General features: G+C 34.0%; 1 protein-coding gene across 2 annotated transcripts; it reads right to left on the bottom strand.

Annotated features, from left to right (window-relative positions):
- Positions 1–2,419: 2,419 nt before the first annotated feature.
- Positions 2,420–15,865, bottom strand: LOC136037346 (ankyrin repeat domain-containing protein 39-like). 2 transcript variants are annotated; one of them, XM_065720019.1, is made up of 3 exons: positions 15,750–15,865; positions 13,102–13,212; positions 2,420–5,448 (listed from the first exon to the last, which is right to left on the bottom strand). In XM_065720019.1, exons 1-3 carry the CDS (start codon positions 15,850–15,852, stop codon positions 5,105–5,107), a joined length of 558 nt encoding a protein of 185 aa, XP_065576091.1. In that variant the 5' UTR covers positions 15,853–15,865; the 3' UTR covers positions 2,420–5,104. The 2 variants fall into 2 exon arrangements, with proteins under 2 accessions (XP_065576091.1, XP_065576092.1); XM_065720020.1 differs by lacking the exon at positions 15,750–15,865 and adding an exon at positions 15,526–15,579.
- Between the last annotated feature and the right edge of the window lie 167 nt (positions 15,866–16,032).

Genomic DNA, 16,032 nt, shown 5'->3' with positions numbered 1-16,032 from the left:
GATATAAAACCAAAATAAGAACTATGTTGAACTTGTATGTGAAATTTTACTAATTTAAGGGAAGTTACTAGTGAAGTTCAATATGACGGTGCAAAAAAAAAATTGATAAAGGCCAAAAATTTTCTACTCTACTGTTATGAATATTTTTTAGCTTTAACATCGTTGCATAGTTTGATGAAAAAGAACCGAAAATAACTGCGTTAAACTTTTACAAAGTTTTAGGGAAATTACTAGTAAAGTTGAATACGATGGTGCAAAAAAGGCCAAAAATATTCGACCCCACTGTTTCCTAAATATTTATTTTATCTTTTAAGGATCATATTTTAGTTCGATGAAACAAAACCAAAAATAAAAAATATGGTTTTAGGGAGATTATTAGTAGAGTTTAACATGACGGTGCAAAAAAAGGGCCAAAGTGTTCAACTCCGATGCTACTCAACATTCTTTTGATCTTTAGCATCATATTACAGTTTCATAAAAACAAACCAAATCAACTAACAAATACACAGAAAAAAATTAAGAAATAATGAATCAAAATTAATTTGAGCTTTTATAAAACAGGGGCAAGGAGGATGTCAAACCGCTTGAAATTTAATTAAATTCATTTCAAACAAGCTGTGATCTCTTACAATAATTATGTCGAAGAAAGAAATTTAAATTTAGAAAGCCAACTCACCAAAAGGTTGAAGTTATCAAACAGTTCGTGGTAACGAACTGTAGTAAGGAGCGACCCGGCTCAATAGTAACCAAAACTCTAAAAAATGGAATTTTGATACCAATAGCTATATCAAAAGAATCGCATTTTAATGCTGGTTTTAAATATATAAGTTTCATCAAGTTTAGTCTTACCCATCAAAAGTTACGAGCCTGAGAAAATTTGCCTTATTTTAGAAAATAGGGGGAAACACCCCCTAAAAGTCATAGAATCTTAACGAAAATCACACCATCAGATTCAGCGTATCAGAGAACCCTATTGTAGAATTTTCAAGCTCCTATCTACAAAAATGTGGAATTTTGCATTTTTTGCCAGAAGGCAGATCACGGATGCGTGTTTATTTGTTTTTTTGTTTTTTTTTTGTTTTTTTTCCCAGGGGTGATCGTATCGACCCAGTTGTCCTAGAATGTTGCAAGAGGGCTCATTCTAACGGAAATGAAAAGTTCTAGTGCCCTTTTTAAGTGACCAAAAAAATTGGAGGGCACCTAGGCCCCCTCCCACGCTAATTATTTTCCCAAAGTCAACGGATCAAAATTCTGAGATAGCCATTTTATTCAGCGTAGTCGAAAAACCTTATAACTATGTCTTTGGGGACGACTTACTCCCCCACAGTCCCCGTGGGAGGGGCAACAAGTTACAAACTTTGACCTGTGCTTACATATAGTAATGGTTATTGGGAAGTATACAGGCGTTTTCAGGAGGATTTTTTTGGTTGGGGGGAGGGGTTGAGAAGAGGGGGATATGCTGGGGGAACTTTCCATCGAGAATTTGTCATGGGAAAAGAAAACTTCCATGAAGGGAGAGCAGGATTTACTAGCATTATTTAAAAAAAAAAAAAAAATAAATGTGAAAAAGCTTTTTCAGCTGGAAGTAAGGAACAGCAATAAAACTTAAAACAAACAGAAATTATTACCCATATAAGGGGCTCACCTCCTTATGATACCTAGCTCTTTACGCTAAAGTATTTTTAGTAATTTCAACTATTTATTCTACGGCTTTTGTGATTCAGGGGTCATTCTTAATGAATTGGGATAAAATTTAAGCTTTAGTGTAAAGAGCGAGGTACTGTCGATGGGGCGAATCCCCTCATATATGTAATAAAAACATGAGAATACAAAAGTTCTTTACGTAAGCTAATTTATAAGCTACGTAAATCTTTTACCAATAAAAAGATTCGTAAAAAATTAAAAGTTCTAGTTGCCTTTTTAATTAACCAAAAAATCGGAGGGCAACTAGGCTTCGCCCCCGCTCTTTTTTTCTCAAAATCATTCGATCAAAATTATGAGAAAGCCATTTAGCCCCCCCCCCCCCCCAAAAAAAAATATTCAAATTTCGTTTTGATTATTCCTCTGCGGAGAGCCAAAATCAAAACATGCATTGATTCAAAAACGTTCAGAAATTAAATACAAAAAAACAAGTTTTTTCAACTGAAAGTAAGGAGTGACATCAAAACTTAAAACGCACAGAAATTACTTCGTATATGAAAGAGGCTGCTTCCTCATCAACGCCCCGCTCTTTACGCTAAAGTTTGACTCTTTCTCTCAATTCTTCTTTCTAAAACAGTAAAAAACTTTAGCGTAAAGAGCGGGGCGTTGATGAGGAAGCAGCCTCTTTCATATACGAAGTAATTTCTGTGCGTTTTAAGTTTTGATGTCACTCCTTACTTTCAGTTGAAAAAACTTGTTTTTTTGTATTTAATTATCTAGTGAGATCCAATTCGGTCAAATAAAGTTAGAAAATATAAATGTAAACTATAAAATAATAGAAATATTATAAACACTAAAATAAAAAACAAAATACACTGTCAAATATAAATAAACATTTAAATTTCAGAATTTAAAGTCCTACCGTCCGATTACTAAACGAAAAACAGATCGTTCACTTTTTTAATTTAGTCCTATTTAAATATCTTAACTTTATATGAAGATATTTTCTTACTTTGTGTGAGTTACTGTGACAAACTTAATTTATAAGCTATAAGTTTAATAAGTTAAATAAGCTTAAATAAAGTTAAATAGTTAATGAAGTTAAATAGGCTTATGCTATAATGAGCTGTTTTAAGCTGTTTTATAGGTAATATAGGTAATAATGTATAAATAGGTATCCGTTATAGGTAAAAAAATTTTATAGAAGACAAACTCATTTTTCTAGACATCATAAGATTTTTCTAGAAATCATAAGATTTTTGTAGAAATCATAATTTTTAGAATCTTTTCTATCATAAGAAAAATTTGCTTATAGCGTACATTTTCGATGATCCAGCTTGATTAGCAGTTTATTTTGAGTTAGGACTGTGTATAGGGTTTTAAAAGTAAGAGGAGTGTTCGTAATTATGAGAATCATCTTCAGAATATTTTCAATTTTTCTGTAAATAAATAGTTATTGAGTTTTGTGCTGTTTCTTGTCTGTTTCAGTTTTTTATTATTATTCTATTTTGTTTTTATTTGTTCGTTGACTAACTCGCTGTTTTAACTGTTAAACTCGCTGTTTTAACTGAAAGTTTTTCGATTATTATATATTTCTACACATGAATTTTATTTACGACATATTTAAATATATTTTTATTCCCGTAACTGAAACAAAACTTAAAACAGAATTTATGTTCATATGGGTCTCTCTAAACATCCAAATCTTTATGACAGTTATACAAAACAAAACAAAAAACCTGAAGTTTCCCGAATCATTCTTTTGGAAAAAGAAATAGCAAAAAAAATCCGTCTTTATATTGAATATCTTCTAATCCCATTCTCAAACCCTAATCCTCAAATCCCATTCCAAAAAAAGCACACATTTTTTATAAGCTGTTTTCCATAGGCAAAAACAAAAAATTAATGTAAACCGGTCTTTATTCCATGAAAAATTGTTATTTGCCCTCCCGCAGACCAGGTTTATGGGTGCTCCCAACTTTATATCTATTAAAATTTACTTTTAAAAATTTAGTGCTGAAAATTTAAGAAAGTATAACAAGAAAAGATTAAGATTAACCATGTCCAAATTAAAGAATAGATGACAGAAATATTTCATAACAACACCAGAATAAATTCAATTTAAACTAACTTCAATTCAACTTCATTTGAAAACTTTTTGATATCTGAAGGAAAGTCTTTAGCTGAATATAACTTCTTGGCACAAGTCCAACACATTACATTATTAAATGTGACACTTGTTCCCTAATAAGCATATACGAAATTGGCACCATTAACCCCATGACAACACCATGGACGGAATAAACTACAACCACAAAGTCACTATTAAATAAGCAAAAATGAAATAATAATATCGTTTGGCAGATATAAACGTTATTTTGTCAGATTTGGCAAGACATATGGTATTAAGTCTAAAAATGAACAAAACAGAACTAAAAACTGGGAAAATTAAAAAAAGATAAAAGGAAGAACTGAAAAACTGACAGAGAACATAAATTGAAAAATCATGAAAAAATTAACACAAAAGCATAAAAAGGAAAAAAAATAAAGATAAAAATAACTCGTAGAAAAGCGAAATCAATAGCTGAAATATACATGATTTTCTTTGTTTAGGAAATTCTTACTTCTATTTTCTAATCAGTTTTAAACTTTCGAAATTAATCAAAATTTAAAGCAAAAAGAAATAATGTTTAAACATAAAGAGATTCCTAAGATTGAAATTGATTATAAACTATATTTGCAAGCCTATACTATAGTTTGTTTTCCAACTTTTTTTTAACTTAAACATATTTATAGGATTTAAAAAATCCTCAATGTTTTTCCGTCATCTAATTTAGCTGATTAATGTTTTCTGTTTTCTTTCCGTTTTATACTTTTTTTTCCTGTTTTTCTTTTCAGTGAAAATAACACACTTCTTGAATCCGTTTTTAGCTTAATAATTGTTTACCAACACTGATTTGAAAAAAAAGATAATTAATTATATTTGTTTTTAATTATAGTCTTAGTTTTTTGTGCATTTCTAATGAGAACAAGCAGTACAACTTATAATAATATTTCTTTGTTTTGTTTTTTCCTGCGTTTTTTCATGTCTCATAATTTATATATAAAATTTTTATTTCATACGATAAAGAACGCAGAAAACAATAAGGGAAAAACGAAACCAAACGAAGATAAGTTTCACCCAGCGAATACATTTGAGTCAATTTTTACCTTCTGTACAGGTTACTTCGTAGAGTTAGTTTATTTTACTTCTTTTCTGTATTAAAGACGGCTTAGCCTACTTCTTTGTCGAAATGCCTGCTTTGTCTTTTCATTTTCTTCACTGGCTGAAAATTACCATCTGGTTTTATCTTTTGTCAATTACCGTTTGGATACTATCATTTGATCTTTATTATTTTTTTCCTTTAATTTTCATATTACGTCATGTAGAGCCAGTGTGGTCTCAGAATTTAAATATGAATTTCTATAGGCTAGACATTTCCTTTTTCAAATATTTTCCAACACTATTCTCTCCTCCTAAATCTGTTGCAGTACTACCTTTCCTATCTTCAATCATCAGCAGCAACCGAGACACTTTTAAAAGTAAAACAGCTACATCTAATCTATTCATTTGTGCCGCTTTGTGCAGTGGTGTTTGTCCGTCACAATCTAAAACCAGTGGATCAGCACCTTTTGATAATAAAAGTGACACTATTTCTTGATGACCCTGATACGCTGAACGATGTAGTGGTGTCGAGGAGCATGAGCGCGTCTGCGCATTGACGTCGGCACCGGCTTCTATTAAAACTGCGCAAGTTGTTAGTGCTCCTAAAAGTAGAACAATTGCTTAAATTAGGTAATACCCACTAGAAGAGTGTATTGGTGCTAGGCGCGTGCCATTGTACAAAGTATCTATTTCTATCAAACTTCCCACTTTTTGGGTGCTTCTGAAAATGGAGCGGTAGCTGGAATTCGATAACTGGGGAAGTGAAGCTATACAGCAGGGTTACCGATTGGGGGGGGGGGGAACTATTGGCCATCGAAACAAAATATGAAAATTTCACACTTTTAACAACAATAGCTCAAATTCGATAACACACAAGAACAGTAGATTTGTGCTTAAATTAGGTAATGCACGCTAGAAGAGTGTATTGGTGTTAGGCAAGCGCATGTGTGCAAAGTATCTATTTCTATCAAACTTCCCACTTTTTGGGTGCTTCTGAAAATGGAGCGGTAGCTGGAATTCGATAACTGGGGAATTCAAGCTATGCACCGATTGGGGAGGGGAGACTAGTGCTCATCAAAACAAAATGCGAAAAATTTCGCCCTTTTCAACAGAATAGCTCAAATTCAAGATTGGTGTCGAGGCAAATAAGTGTAGTTCGCAATTTGATATCAGCTCCAGTTTCAATGAAAATTTCATGTTTTTGAGTGCTCCTAAAAATGGAGCAATATTTTAAATTCCATTATACATAGTCACAGAGGGTTTTGGTGTCAAGTGAGATAAATGCGTATGCACATCGACATTGGCATCGGTTTTCAAGATACGTGCTCATTTTCGCCATTTTCACTAACAAACGTTTCTTAAGGCTATTTAAACTTGTTCTAATTTTCATCTTGTTTTCCTCAACTCACCGACTTGTGTTTTTGGACAATTTTTTGCTTTTCGTTAAAATTACAAGACTTGATAGCGAAGCGATCAGAACACTTGCATCGAGGTAACTTAGGTTCGAACCTTAGATACGAAAAGTTTTTAAGAAACTCAAAATAGCTTTCAAAACCTAACTGGTTCCACTTGGAAACCAAGAGGGCACAGTAGTTTAAAATTTGTAGTGTATAAATACTTACAAAAAAAAATGCAATTTCATGATGGTGTGAAGTCAAATGAATGTGTATGCACATCGACATCGGCATCGGTTTTCAAGATAAGCGCTCATTTTGGCCATTTTGGCTAACAAACGTTTCTTAACGCTATTTAAACTAGTTCTAATTTTCATATCGTTTTCCTCAACTCACCAACTTGTGTTTTTGTATCATTTTTTGCTTTTCGTTAAAATTACAAGACTTGATAGTAAAGCGATCAGAACACTTGCTTGTCATCGTGGTAACTTAGGTTCGAACCTTAAATAAGACAAGTTTTTGAGAAACTAAAAATGGAATTCAAAATTCAAAATACAATTGGAAACCAAGAGGCCATAGCAGTTAGAATTTGAAGTGTGTAAATATTTGCAAAAGAAAATAAAAGCAATTTCATAATAATATAATCGAAAGACTAAAAAGTCAAAAAAAAAATTAAATTGTTTTCAAAATGGACTAAAAAGTAGAATTTTGTTCAAAGAAGTCATGATTATAAGTGAAAACTAAGGGCGAAAAAAGGATGAGACTTTAAATAAATCGATCTTTTTATCTCATTTTCCTCGATTCAGCAACTTTTTTTCAATTATGCATTTATAACTTTGAAGTCTATATCAAAATATTTTCTTAATTGAGCCTCCATGCTTAAAAATGTTTAACTACTGACCAGGGAAACACTGACCTTTTTGCGATTAAAGTAAAAAGAAACTAAGTTTTTTCAACTCAAAGAAAGTAGCAACATTGTAACATTGTAACATTGTTATAACAAACAGAAATTATTCGTATATCGGGTGGCTGTCCCCTCCTCCATACCCCACTCTTTACACTAAAATTCGACCTTTTGTCCCAGTTCTTTAACAAGTATTCCTAAAATACAAGGGCCATATTGGAATCAAAACCTTTTTTCAAAATACTAAAAAAAACTTCCCTCATATATGGAATATTTCTGTTCCTTTAAAGTTCAATGTTGCTCCTTACTTTCAGTAGAAAATACTTTTTAATTTAATTTGTGATCTTTTCCAAATAATATCAGGAAATCCACCTCCTTCTCCATGGAAAATACCCCCCACGAAAAATTCCTCCATACAAAGTTCCTCCCACGTAAAACCCTTTCCCCCATGTAATTACCCGGGACAATTCCATCCTCACTGAGAATTCCTACTAGAAAATTTCTTGAGGACCTGCCTGAAAAACACCCCTTAGCATACTTTCATTTCAAAAAAAAGATTTTTTTCCCCCTTAATTTCTGATTGTTTTTCAGGTCATTGCGCAATTACCTCTTTGTGGAAAATTCCTCCCGAAACCCCCCCCCCCTAATAAAAGATTTTCATCCCATGGAGAATTTTCTTCTGGTGATAATTCCCCCATGGAGAATTTCTCCCATCTCCCATCCCCCTACGTAAAAATTGCCTAGAAAATACCAACTCCGTTGAAAATTTCCACCCGGACAATAGCCCACAGCATCTCCACACGTAAAATGGGGTCGCTGACAAGAAAGTAAAACAAATAAAATGAATATCGTATACGAATTCTGGCACATTCCCTTGTGTAAAATTTCCCCGGGAAAGTTCACCTTTTGAAACTTCCATCTCAATGGAAAATTATCCCCATAGAAAACCTATCCCCAAATAATCCCTCCCGAAAAATCTTTTCGTACCTTCCAAAAACAAATACTATATAAAAACAATGGGCAAATTTCATAGCTTACGGCCCTTCCTCTTTGGGCCATTGGGGGTTATGTCATCTCCAAAGATATATTTATTAAGCCTTACAGCTATTCTGAACAAAATGTCTACCTTAAAATTTTGATCAGAGGACCGTGGGGAAAAAAGGGCGATGAAGGGGGGCTAGTTACCCTTCAGCTTTTCGGTCGCTTAAAAAGGACACCAGAACTTTTAATTTCCGTTCAAATGAGCGGCCTTCATCATGTACGACTACTGGTTTGATACGATCACTCTTGAGAAGAACAAAAAAAAATTAATAAATGCGCACATAAATTATTTAGCATAAATAAACTCTTTACATTCCACATTCTTGCAGATGGGAGCTTGAAAACTTCACAGTAAGGTTCTCAGAAACACTGAACCTAACGGTGTAATTTTCAATAAGATTCCTTGACTTTTGGGGAATGTTTCCTCCCTTTTTCGTAAATCACGAAAATTTTCTCATGCTTGTGGCTTTTGACGGGTAACGTTAAGCTTAATGAATTCTATATATTTGGAATCAGCATAAAAAGTCAATTCTTTTTATGTATCTATTGTTATCGAGATTCGGTTTTTTAGATTTTTGGTTACTATTGGGACGAGTCGCTCCTTACTTACAGTTCGTTACCACGATCTGTTTAATAGAGCCAGTTTATTCTTTGTACGTGTAAGGTTCTAAAACGTTGGAGTTACAAAAGTCTGTCTATCTCTTTAAGTTCAATAATAATTGCTTTCATAATCTCCAACTCCTAATTTGAATTGACAGAGCCTTCCAGAAAATGCAGAAAACTACCAAATGATATGAAAACTCGATTTAACGAGATGGAATATGTCTTAAAGAGCATGTTTGTATCTAAAAAAAACCTTCCAAAGACACAAAAACAAAACAAAATAAAATAGTCATGCTAAAAAGTATTATCACATTCAACAAACCTTCTAAAAATAAAAACTTATGAAAAAAAAAATCCATGTATTAAAGTACAAAGGACATCAAAGTAACAATATATTTTCCCCCCTGGACCCATCTTAGGTCTGTCCATACCTGAAAAAAGCAATTTTCTTAATATTTTTAGTTTGGTTGTTTAAAAATTTTAGGCAGCACCAATTTTAGTCAGTGCTGTTCTGCTGAACCGTCAAAAAACTGCAAAACTAATTATTTAAGTTTGGCAACTCTTTTGGCTCGTAAAAATTTAAATATTAACAACCTGTAAAAAAAACAAAACAAGGAAAACTACCACTTAAGGAAAGCAATACGTTCTTAAGCTGTTTGGTGCAGAGGTTTTTAGCTAATTTTTCATCCATGGTTCTTTTTTTAATTTGGCCCTCACTGCAATCAAAAATTGCATAGTTGCATATATAGGTCTTTTCCCCACTTAACCAGTTCTACGACGCAGCTACCGGGCTGACCTCGCAAATCTCAATACTTCATCCAACCTGAATGGGAAGATGTCTGGGCGGCCGTAGCGGTGAAAGATGACTGGTGACTCTTCTTGAATGCCCTAAGTGCCCTGGAGGCACAGGAGGATCTAGGGTCTAAGGTAAGTTCGAATAATCGGATTTTATGTTCACCATCATTGGCACTTTAAGTTACAAAGGTACTTAAGATACTTTAAGTTTAAACAATCAGATTTTATATTCACAGTCATTGGTACTTTAAGTTTCTATAGAAGATTTAATACTACTTTTAGCTTTACTGTTTTCCCCTCCAAAAGACTGACTAACATCAGAATTTGTCAGACAACTCGAACTGGACTTATTAGGAGTTTCAGAAATTCACATGAAATTAGATGATATAGAAATTGTTTACTCAGGGAGGAAAGATAGGGTATATAGACAGGGAGTAGGGCTTATGGCGAATAAGGAAGCTGCCAAGTCTTGTTTCGGCTGGGAAGGTATTAATAATAGAATACTAATTGCTCATTTCATGACTAAAAAGTTTAGGATTTCAGTTATGGAAGTATATGCCCCTATTGAACCGACTGACGGAGATACTATTGACTCAGATGAATTTTACTTACAGTTACAGGAGCAAATAGACAGTGTCACAGGCAGAAATACTGTGTTTTTACTAGGATATTTTAAAGCCGAGGTCGGTAGAAATAGGGATATATGGTATCCTAGCCTAGGTAAATTTGGTGTAGGAAAAGAAAATAGTAATGGCTATAGACTTTTGCAATTTTGTAGGTATAACAGTCTAGTCATAACCAATACGGTGTTTGGTTATAAAATGGCCCATAAGATGGCATGATATTCACGTGATGGTAAGACAGCAAACCTTATTGATTATGTTATAGTAAACCCAAGACTGGCAGGATCAATACAAGATATTAGGGTCTATAAGAGCGCTGTTACTGATTTTAAAAGTATAGATCACCGTCTAGATTTGTCTAGGGTTAATTTACAGCTAAAATTCCGGAAGGGTAACTACTTCCTGGAAGTGAAGATGTTGGTAGACTCCAGGATGAGAATTTGAGAGAAACCAGAAACAGTTGAATGCTAAACTTGACAGTTTAAAATTTGACAATGTGGAAGATGGTTGGAATAATGTTAGAACAAAATTTGTGAAGTTGCTGATGGTGTCTTAGGGAAGAAAGTTAAAACTGCAGCTAGGAGTATTAGTGAGAAAGTTTTTGTTTAATAGAGAGGAGAAGGGGTTTGTACAAGAATTATCTGAGTGATAGATTATGTGAATACAAAAGGAATGTAAAGAAAGTAGAGAAAGCATTAAAATATTAACTATGGAGGTGTGATGTGAACGCCATGGATAAAATTGCCGAGGATCAGTGAGCATTTTGAGAATATGCTCAAATATTGTTCAAATAGAACATATGAAATATGTTCAAATAGAAAAGATATAGAGGAAAATGAAAAAGTTTGTGATACCTTGGGTGTGAAGGAAGATTTGTTTTGTGAGGAAAAATTTGCGACAACTCTAAAAGGATTAAAAAATAATAAGGCTGACAGTGTCGTAAATGAATTTCTTAAATATGGTTGATCTGAGGCTAGGAATAAGTTACTTAAGATTATGAATATGATTTTTGAAAAAGGGGAAGTACACAACGATTTTGTCGTAATTAGTCTGGTTGGTAATTAGGGGCATTAGTCTGGTTTTTGTAGGTAGCAAATTACTTTGTAATACAACACTTTTTTGATTAAGAGATGCTGTAGACAAAGTTTTGAGACAAGAACAGTACTGTTTCAGAAAAGGTAGAGGATGTGTCGACTGAATTTTCATTCTCAGGCTAATAATTGAGAAGTGCCTTAGTTTTCAAACACCTTTGGTCCTCAGTTTGATAGATTATGAGGAAGCGTTTGAATCTGTTGATAGAAGAGCTTTGGCAAAGGTCTTATCCTTATATGGTATACGAAACAAATGCATTGATGCGGTTAGTGTTATGTACGAGAATAATACTGATAAGATTAAGGTAGAAAATGAGGTTAGATTAGCTGGATTTGTATTAAATCAGGAGTTAAGCAAGACTGTGTTCTATCCCCCTTTATATGGATCATTTTGATGGACTTTGTCTTAACGAGCACAGGAAAGGCAATGGGAGACCACGGAATCAAATGGGAAGGAAAAAATTTGCTGGTCTTAGATTATGCAGACGATTTAAGCATCATAGATAAAAGTGTGAGTAAAATGAAAAAACTTTTAGAGGTTTTGCAAGTTCAGGGTGCTAGCATAGGTTCGAAAATTAACGTTAAGAAGACTAAGTCACTAAAGCTAGGAATACGTTAAGATGAAAAGGTGACGTTGGGTAACGAAAATATTGATCAGTTGGGCAGCTTCACTTACCTTAGTAGTATTATTAGTAAAGGCGGTGGGAGCAGTGAAGATGTTTAAAGTAGAATAGCCAAGGCCCAGAGTGTTTTTTTTACAGTTAAAGAAGTTTGGAAGAATAGATAAGTCTGCAAACCAAGATTAGAATATTGGAGGGTAAAGTGAAGACATATGGCTCTGAAGCATGGGAGTTCCGAAAAGCGGGTAAAGTTTTACTAGATATTTTCCAGAGAAATTGCCTACGGATCGTTCTGGGTACCCAGCTGACTGACCGTATTTCAAACAGTAGGCTGTACGAAAAATGTTATTTAATCCCACTTTCTAGGGCTATAATGAAAGAAAGGTTGAGATGGCTAGGGCACGTTCTGCGGATGAAGGATGACAGATTGCCGAAGATTGTCCTTTTCGGCCAACCGTATGGGACTAAACGGAAAGCAACTCTTCCTCGTCTGGGGTGAGAGGATGTCATAAAGAAAGATTTAAAGGAAATGGGAACTTCCTGGGAGGGTGTAAAGAGGAAGGCCTTTAATAGATTGGGATGGAGAAGGAGCGTGCGTGGCTTTGTTGGCGTCATGTGTCTTGGTGCTGCAGTGAGTTGTTAGTAGTAGTAGTTCGCTAAGAAGTTTTTTCCTGACTATCAGCACTATCTCAAGCTGCTAACAAATTGTCATAGCATATCAGCAGATGAGGAAAATCAGCAAGTATGCCACGCTAACCAAAGAAGAAGCGTTCCATATAAGCAATGTATCTCTTTAGTTTCAATTTACTTGAAAATCAAAAAAGGTATCTAATAATACTAAAAAATCCAAGTGACCAGAACATACTTTTTAAGCGAAATTTACTTATGTTGTTGTTTATCAAATAAACTCTTCTTTTATTGACGGTGTTATCAGTAAATTTTATGCTTTCAGCCGAGCTTTGAATTTTGAATTGGATTACAACAGTAGTTTATAACTACACATAAAAAATCCAAGTGACCAAAACATACTTTTTTAAGCGAGGTTTGCCTATGTTGTTCATTATCTAATAAACTCTTGGTTTACTGAATTCAATCAACTGTGTTATCAGTAAATTTTATGCTTCAACTCAGCTTTGAATTTTGCTCCAAAAAGGATTCTTTCCAACAAATGAACATACATGTACCTTTTCTGGCAGCATAATGAAGAGCTGTATACCCCGATCTATCTCTGGTATCAGGATCAAATCTGAGTTTCTCTAAGAATTTCTTCACTCGACTGTCGTCACCATCTAAAGCTGCAAACAAAATTGTCATAACATAGATACATGATGAAAATCAACAGTAGTTTATAACTATACATAAATGGGTATATATGTCGTGCATTATGGGTTTACATGGGTATATATGTGGCTTAGTGGTAATCTGAATTAATTCTAAAATCCTACCCTATCCTACTTCATTGCCCCATCAGCAAAAGCACAACAGTCGTTTAGATTCAATTACACCGATAATTTGGCAGGGAAATATGTTGTTTTTTTTTTTTCACCTTGCTTATGCGCTTGAGTAGAGAGAGCAGGTTAAAGTACATTTTGATAAGGATATTATCCATCTATCTTCTTTCTTTCTTCTCCGTTATCTTTTGTCACTTTATAGTATTGATTATCATTTTTGGCAATTTTATTATGAGCTTACTAAGTTTGCTTATAATAAAAGAAAAAATCCAGTGACTTTTAAGTGGCTCACTTCTAAGTGACAAACAAAAATAAAAGAAGAATAGAAATTAAATTGGTAAAATACAGACAAACATGAAGGAAACACAAAAATACAAAATAAAGCTGAAAGTTAAATACAGAGAGAATAGGTCAATGTACCCTTTTTTTCATGGAGAGCCACTACAGATGGGCAATTTGTATTTTTTCATTGTAACTTGTGCCCAATTTGGTCAATAGCTAAGAGATGCTGAAAGGGAACCATTGGATCACCATTGGAAATGGTTTACAAAGAACAAGTAAAGTATAAATGACAGCTTAGCTTTCTGGAGGGCCAGTGACAAAACCAGTGAAAAGTGACAAAACCAACCTCGTTCGTGCTCATTTATGTCTGTTTTAATTTTTCCTCGGATTGCCGTTGTAATTAATGTTCAAATTATCATTTTGTTTTTTGAAAATCTATCATTATAGCTGTTACCCTTTTTGGTTAATAGCTAGGAGAAGCCGAAAGCCAATCATTGAATCGTAATTGGCAACGGTTTCAAGAAGAGGTAAAGCGTAAATAACAATTTAGCCTTAGGGCGGGATCGAGGAGTGACAAAACCAACCTCGTTCGGGCTCATGTATGTCCGTTTTAACTTTGCCCAATTTTGTCTTTGTAATTCATGCTATCATTGTCATTCTATTATTTGTCAATTTGTCATTGTGACTGATGCACCATTTGCTTAATAGTCATGAGACGCCAAAAGGAAATCTTTAAATCCTAAGTGCCCATGGTTGTTAAAGGAGAGAGAGAGAGAGAGAGAGAGAGAGAGAGAGAGAGAGAGAGAGAGAGAGAGAGAGAGAGAGAGAGAGAGAGAGAGAGAGAGAGAGAGAGAGAGAGAGAGAGAGAGGAGAGAGAGAGAGAGAGAGAGAGAGAGAGAGAGAGAGAGAGAGAGAGGAGAGAGAGAGAGAGAGAAAGAAAGAGAGAGAGATCGGTATATTTAAACAAAATCGTGGCTAAATTCAGTTTTTTTACAAAAATCTTACAATTAAACAAAAATCACACACTATAGCTCAACATTGAAAATCGATGTGAGGAAAGGAAAAAAGGAGGTGGCGTAACGATTAGTTCGTACTTTAGGGGGTAATTTAGCGTACTTTAGCGCTAAAGTTTGACTCTTTCTCTCAATTCTACTTTTTAAAACAATAAAAAAAAAAAAAAATTAGCGTAAAGAACGAGGCGTTGAGAAGGGAACAACCTCTTTCATATACGGAGTAATTTCTTTTCGTTTTAAGTTTTAATGTCGCTCAATAGGCTACTTACAGTTAAAAAAAAACTTGGTTTTTTTTATTTAATCATACCCAAAACGGTGCATTTTGGTAAGTTTCTGAAGACTTGCAATAGATTAGTGGACGGCTGAATTAATATTGACACTGAAACTACAGTTACTAGTGAAGGTTACTCCTAAGATTTTCGTTTCGTTCACAATTGGGAAAGAGACTAGAGGCATGTCTATTAAGAAGAAGAAGTAAAGCGCAAACGACAATTAAGCCTTTTGACATGTTTGATGGACCACAAAACTAACCTTATTTGTGGTTATTTACGTCCGTTTTAGTTTTGCCTTCATGCATCATTATAGTGTGTGCATTTTATGTTTTATTTCTTCACTGGTAGTAATTTCTCCACGTTCCAAGTTTCAAATGTGCTCTTTACTGCTTATGAAGAATTGAATTTTTGTAACTAAGATTATCTAAAAGTTTTAAACGTCTAAATTAGTTTATACAACACTGAACGTGTTGCTGCACTATTGTGCATCAAATTATAAAAAAAAATAATGTCATGCAAAAAAAGGATTAGCGTATGCATGAACAAGAAATCTATGATTTTCGTTTTTATCAATCGAAAAAAAGTCTCACCTGCACTCCAAATCCCTTTTTCAAATTCCATTTCATCAAGTGTCTGCAGTGTTGATGGTGTGCTGCTGTTTGACGTCTAAATTAGTTTTTACAACACTGAACGTGTTGCTGCACTATTGTGCATCAAATTAAAAAAAAAATAATGTCATGCAAAAAAAGGATTAGCGTATGCATGAACAAGAAATCTATGATTTTCGTTTTTACCAATCGAAAAAAAGTCTCACCTGCACTCCAAATCCCTTTTTCAAATTCCATTTCATCAAGTGTCTGCATTGTTGATGGTGCTGCTGTTTGATGTGTACAGGAAGAATGGCTACGCTGAGACATGGTCGATGATTATTCGTCGTCTTCTGGTTCAGGTTCAGGAAATTCTTTCCTTAAAGTCCAGCTTGATATAATACTACAGTCACCGGTTTTATCAGAAACAGTTGAAGAAGTTACAACTCGATAGCCAATTATCTCAAGAGCATTGAGGATTACAATCGGATGATTTCGGAAAATAAATGA

This window comes from Artemia franciscana, chromosome 16 (genome assembly GCF_032884065.1).
Source record: "Artemia franciscana chromosome 16, ASM3288406v1, whole genome shotgun sequence".
Classification (NCBI taxonomy): Eukaryota; Metazoa; Arthropoda; class Branchiopoda; order Anostraca; family Artemiidae; genus Artemia; species Artemia franciscana.
The sequence above is the reverse complement of the archived record's forward strand: the minus strand, read 5'-3'. Positions and strand labels throughout refer to the sequence as shown.

What these genes read in the sequence shown, in the direction of transcription:
- LOC136037346 (XM_065720019.1), bottom strand. Translation starts at nt 15,852, where the DNA reads ATGTCTCAGCGTAGCCATTCTTCCTGTACACATCAAACAGCAGCACCA. An exon ending in AAAAGGGATTTGGAGTGCAG is followed by an intron (nt 13,213 to 15,749) that starts GTGAGACTTTTT and finishes TTTTGTTTGCAG; the next exon opens with CTTTAGATGGTGACGACAGT. An exon ending in TCATTATGCTGCCAGAAAAG is followed by an intron (nt 5,449 to 13,101) that starts GTACATGTATGT and finishes TTCTACTTTTAG; the next exon opens with GAGCACTAACAACTTGCGCA.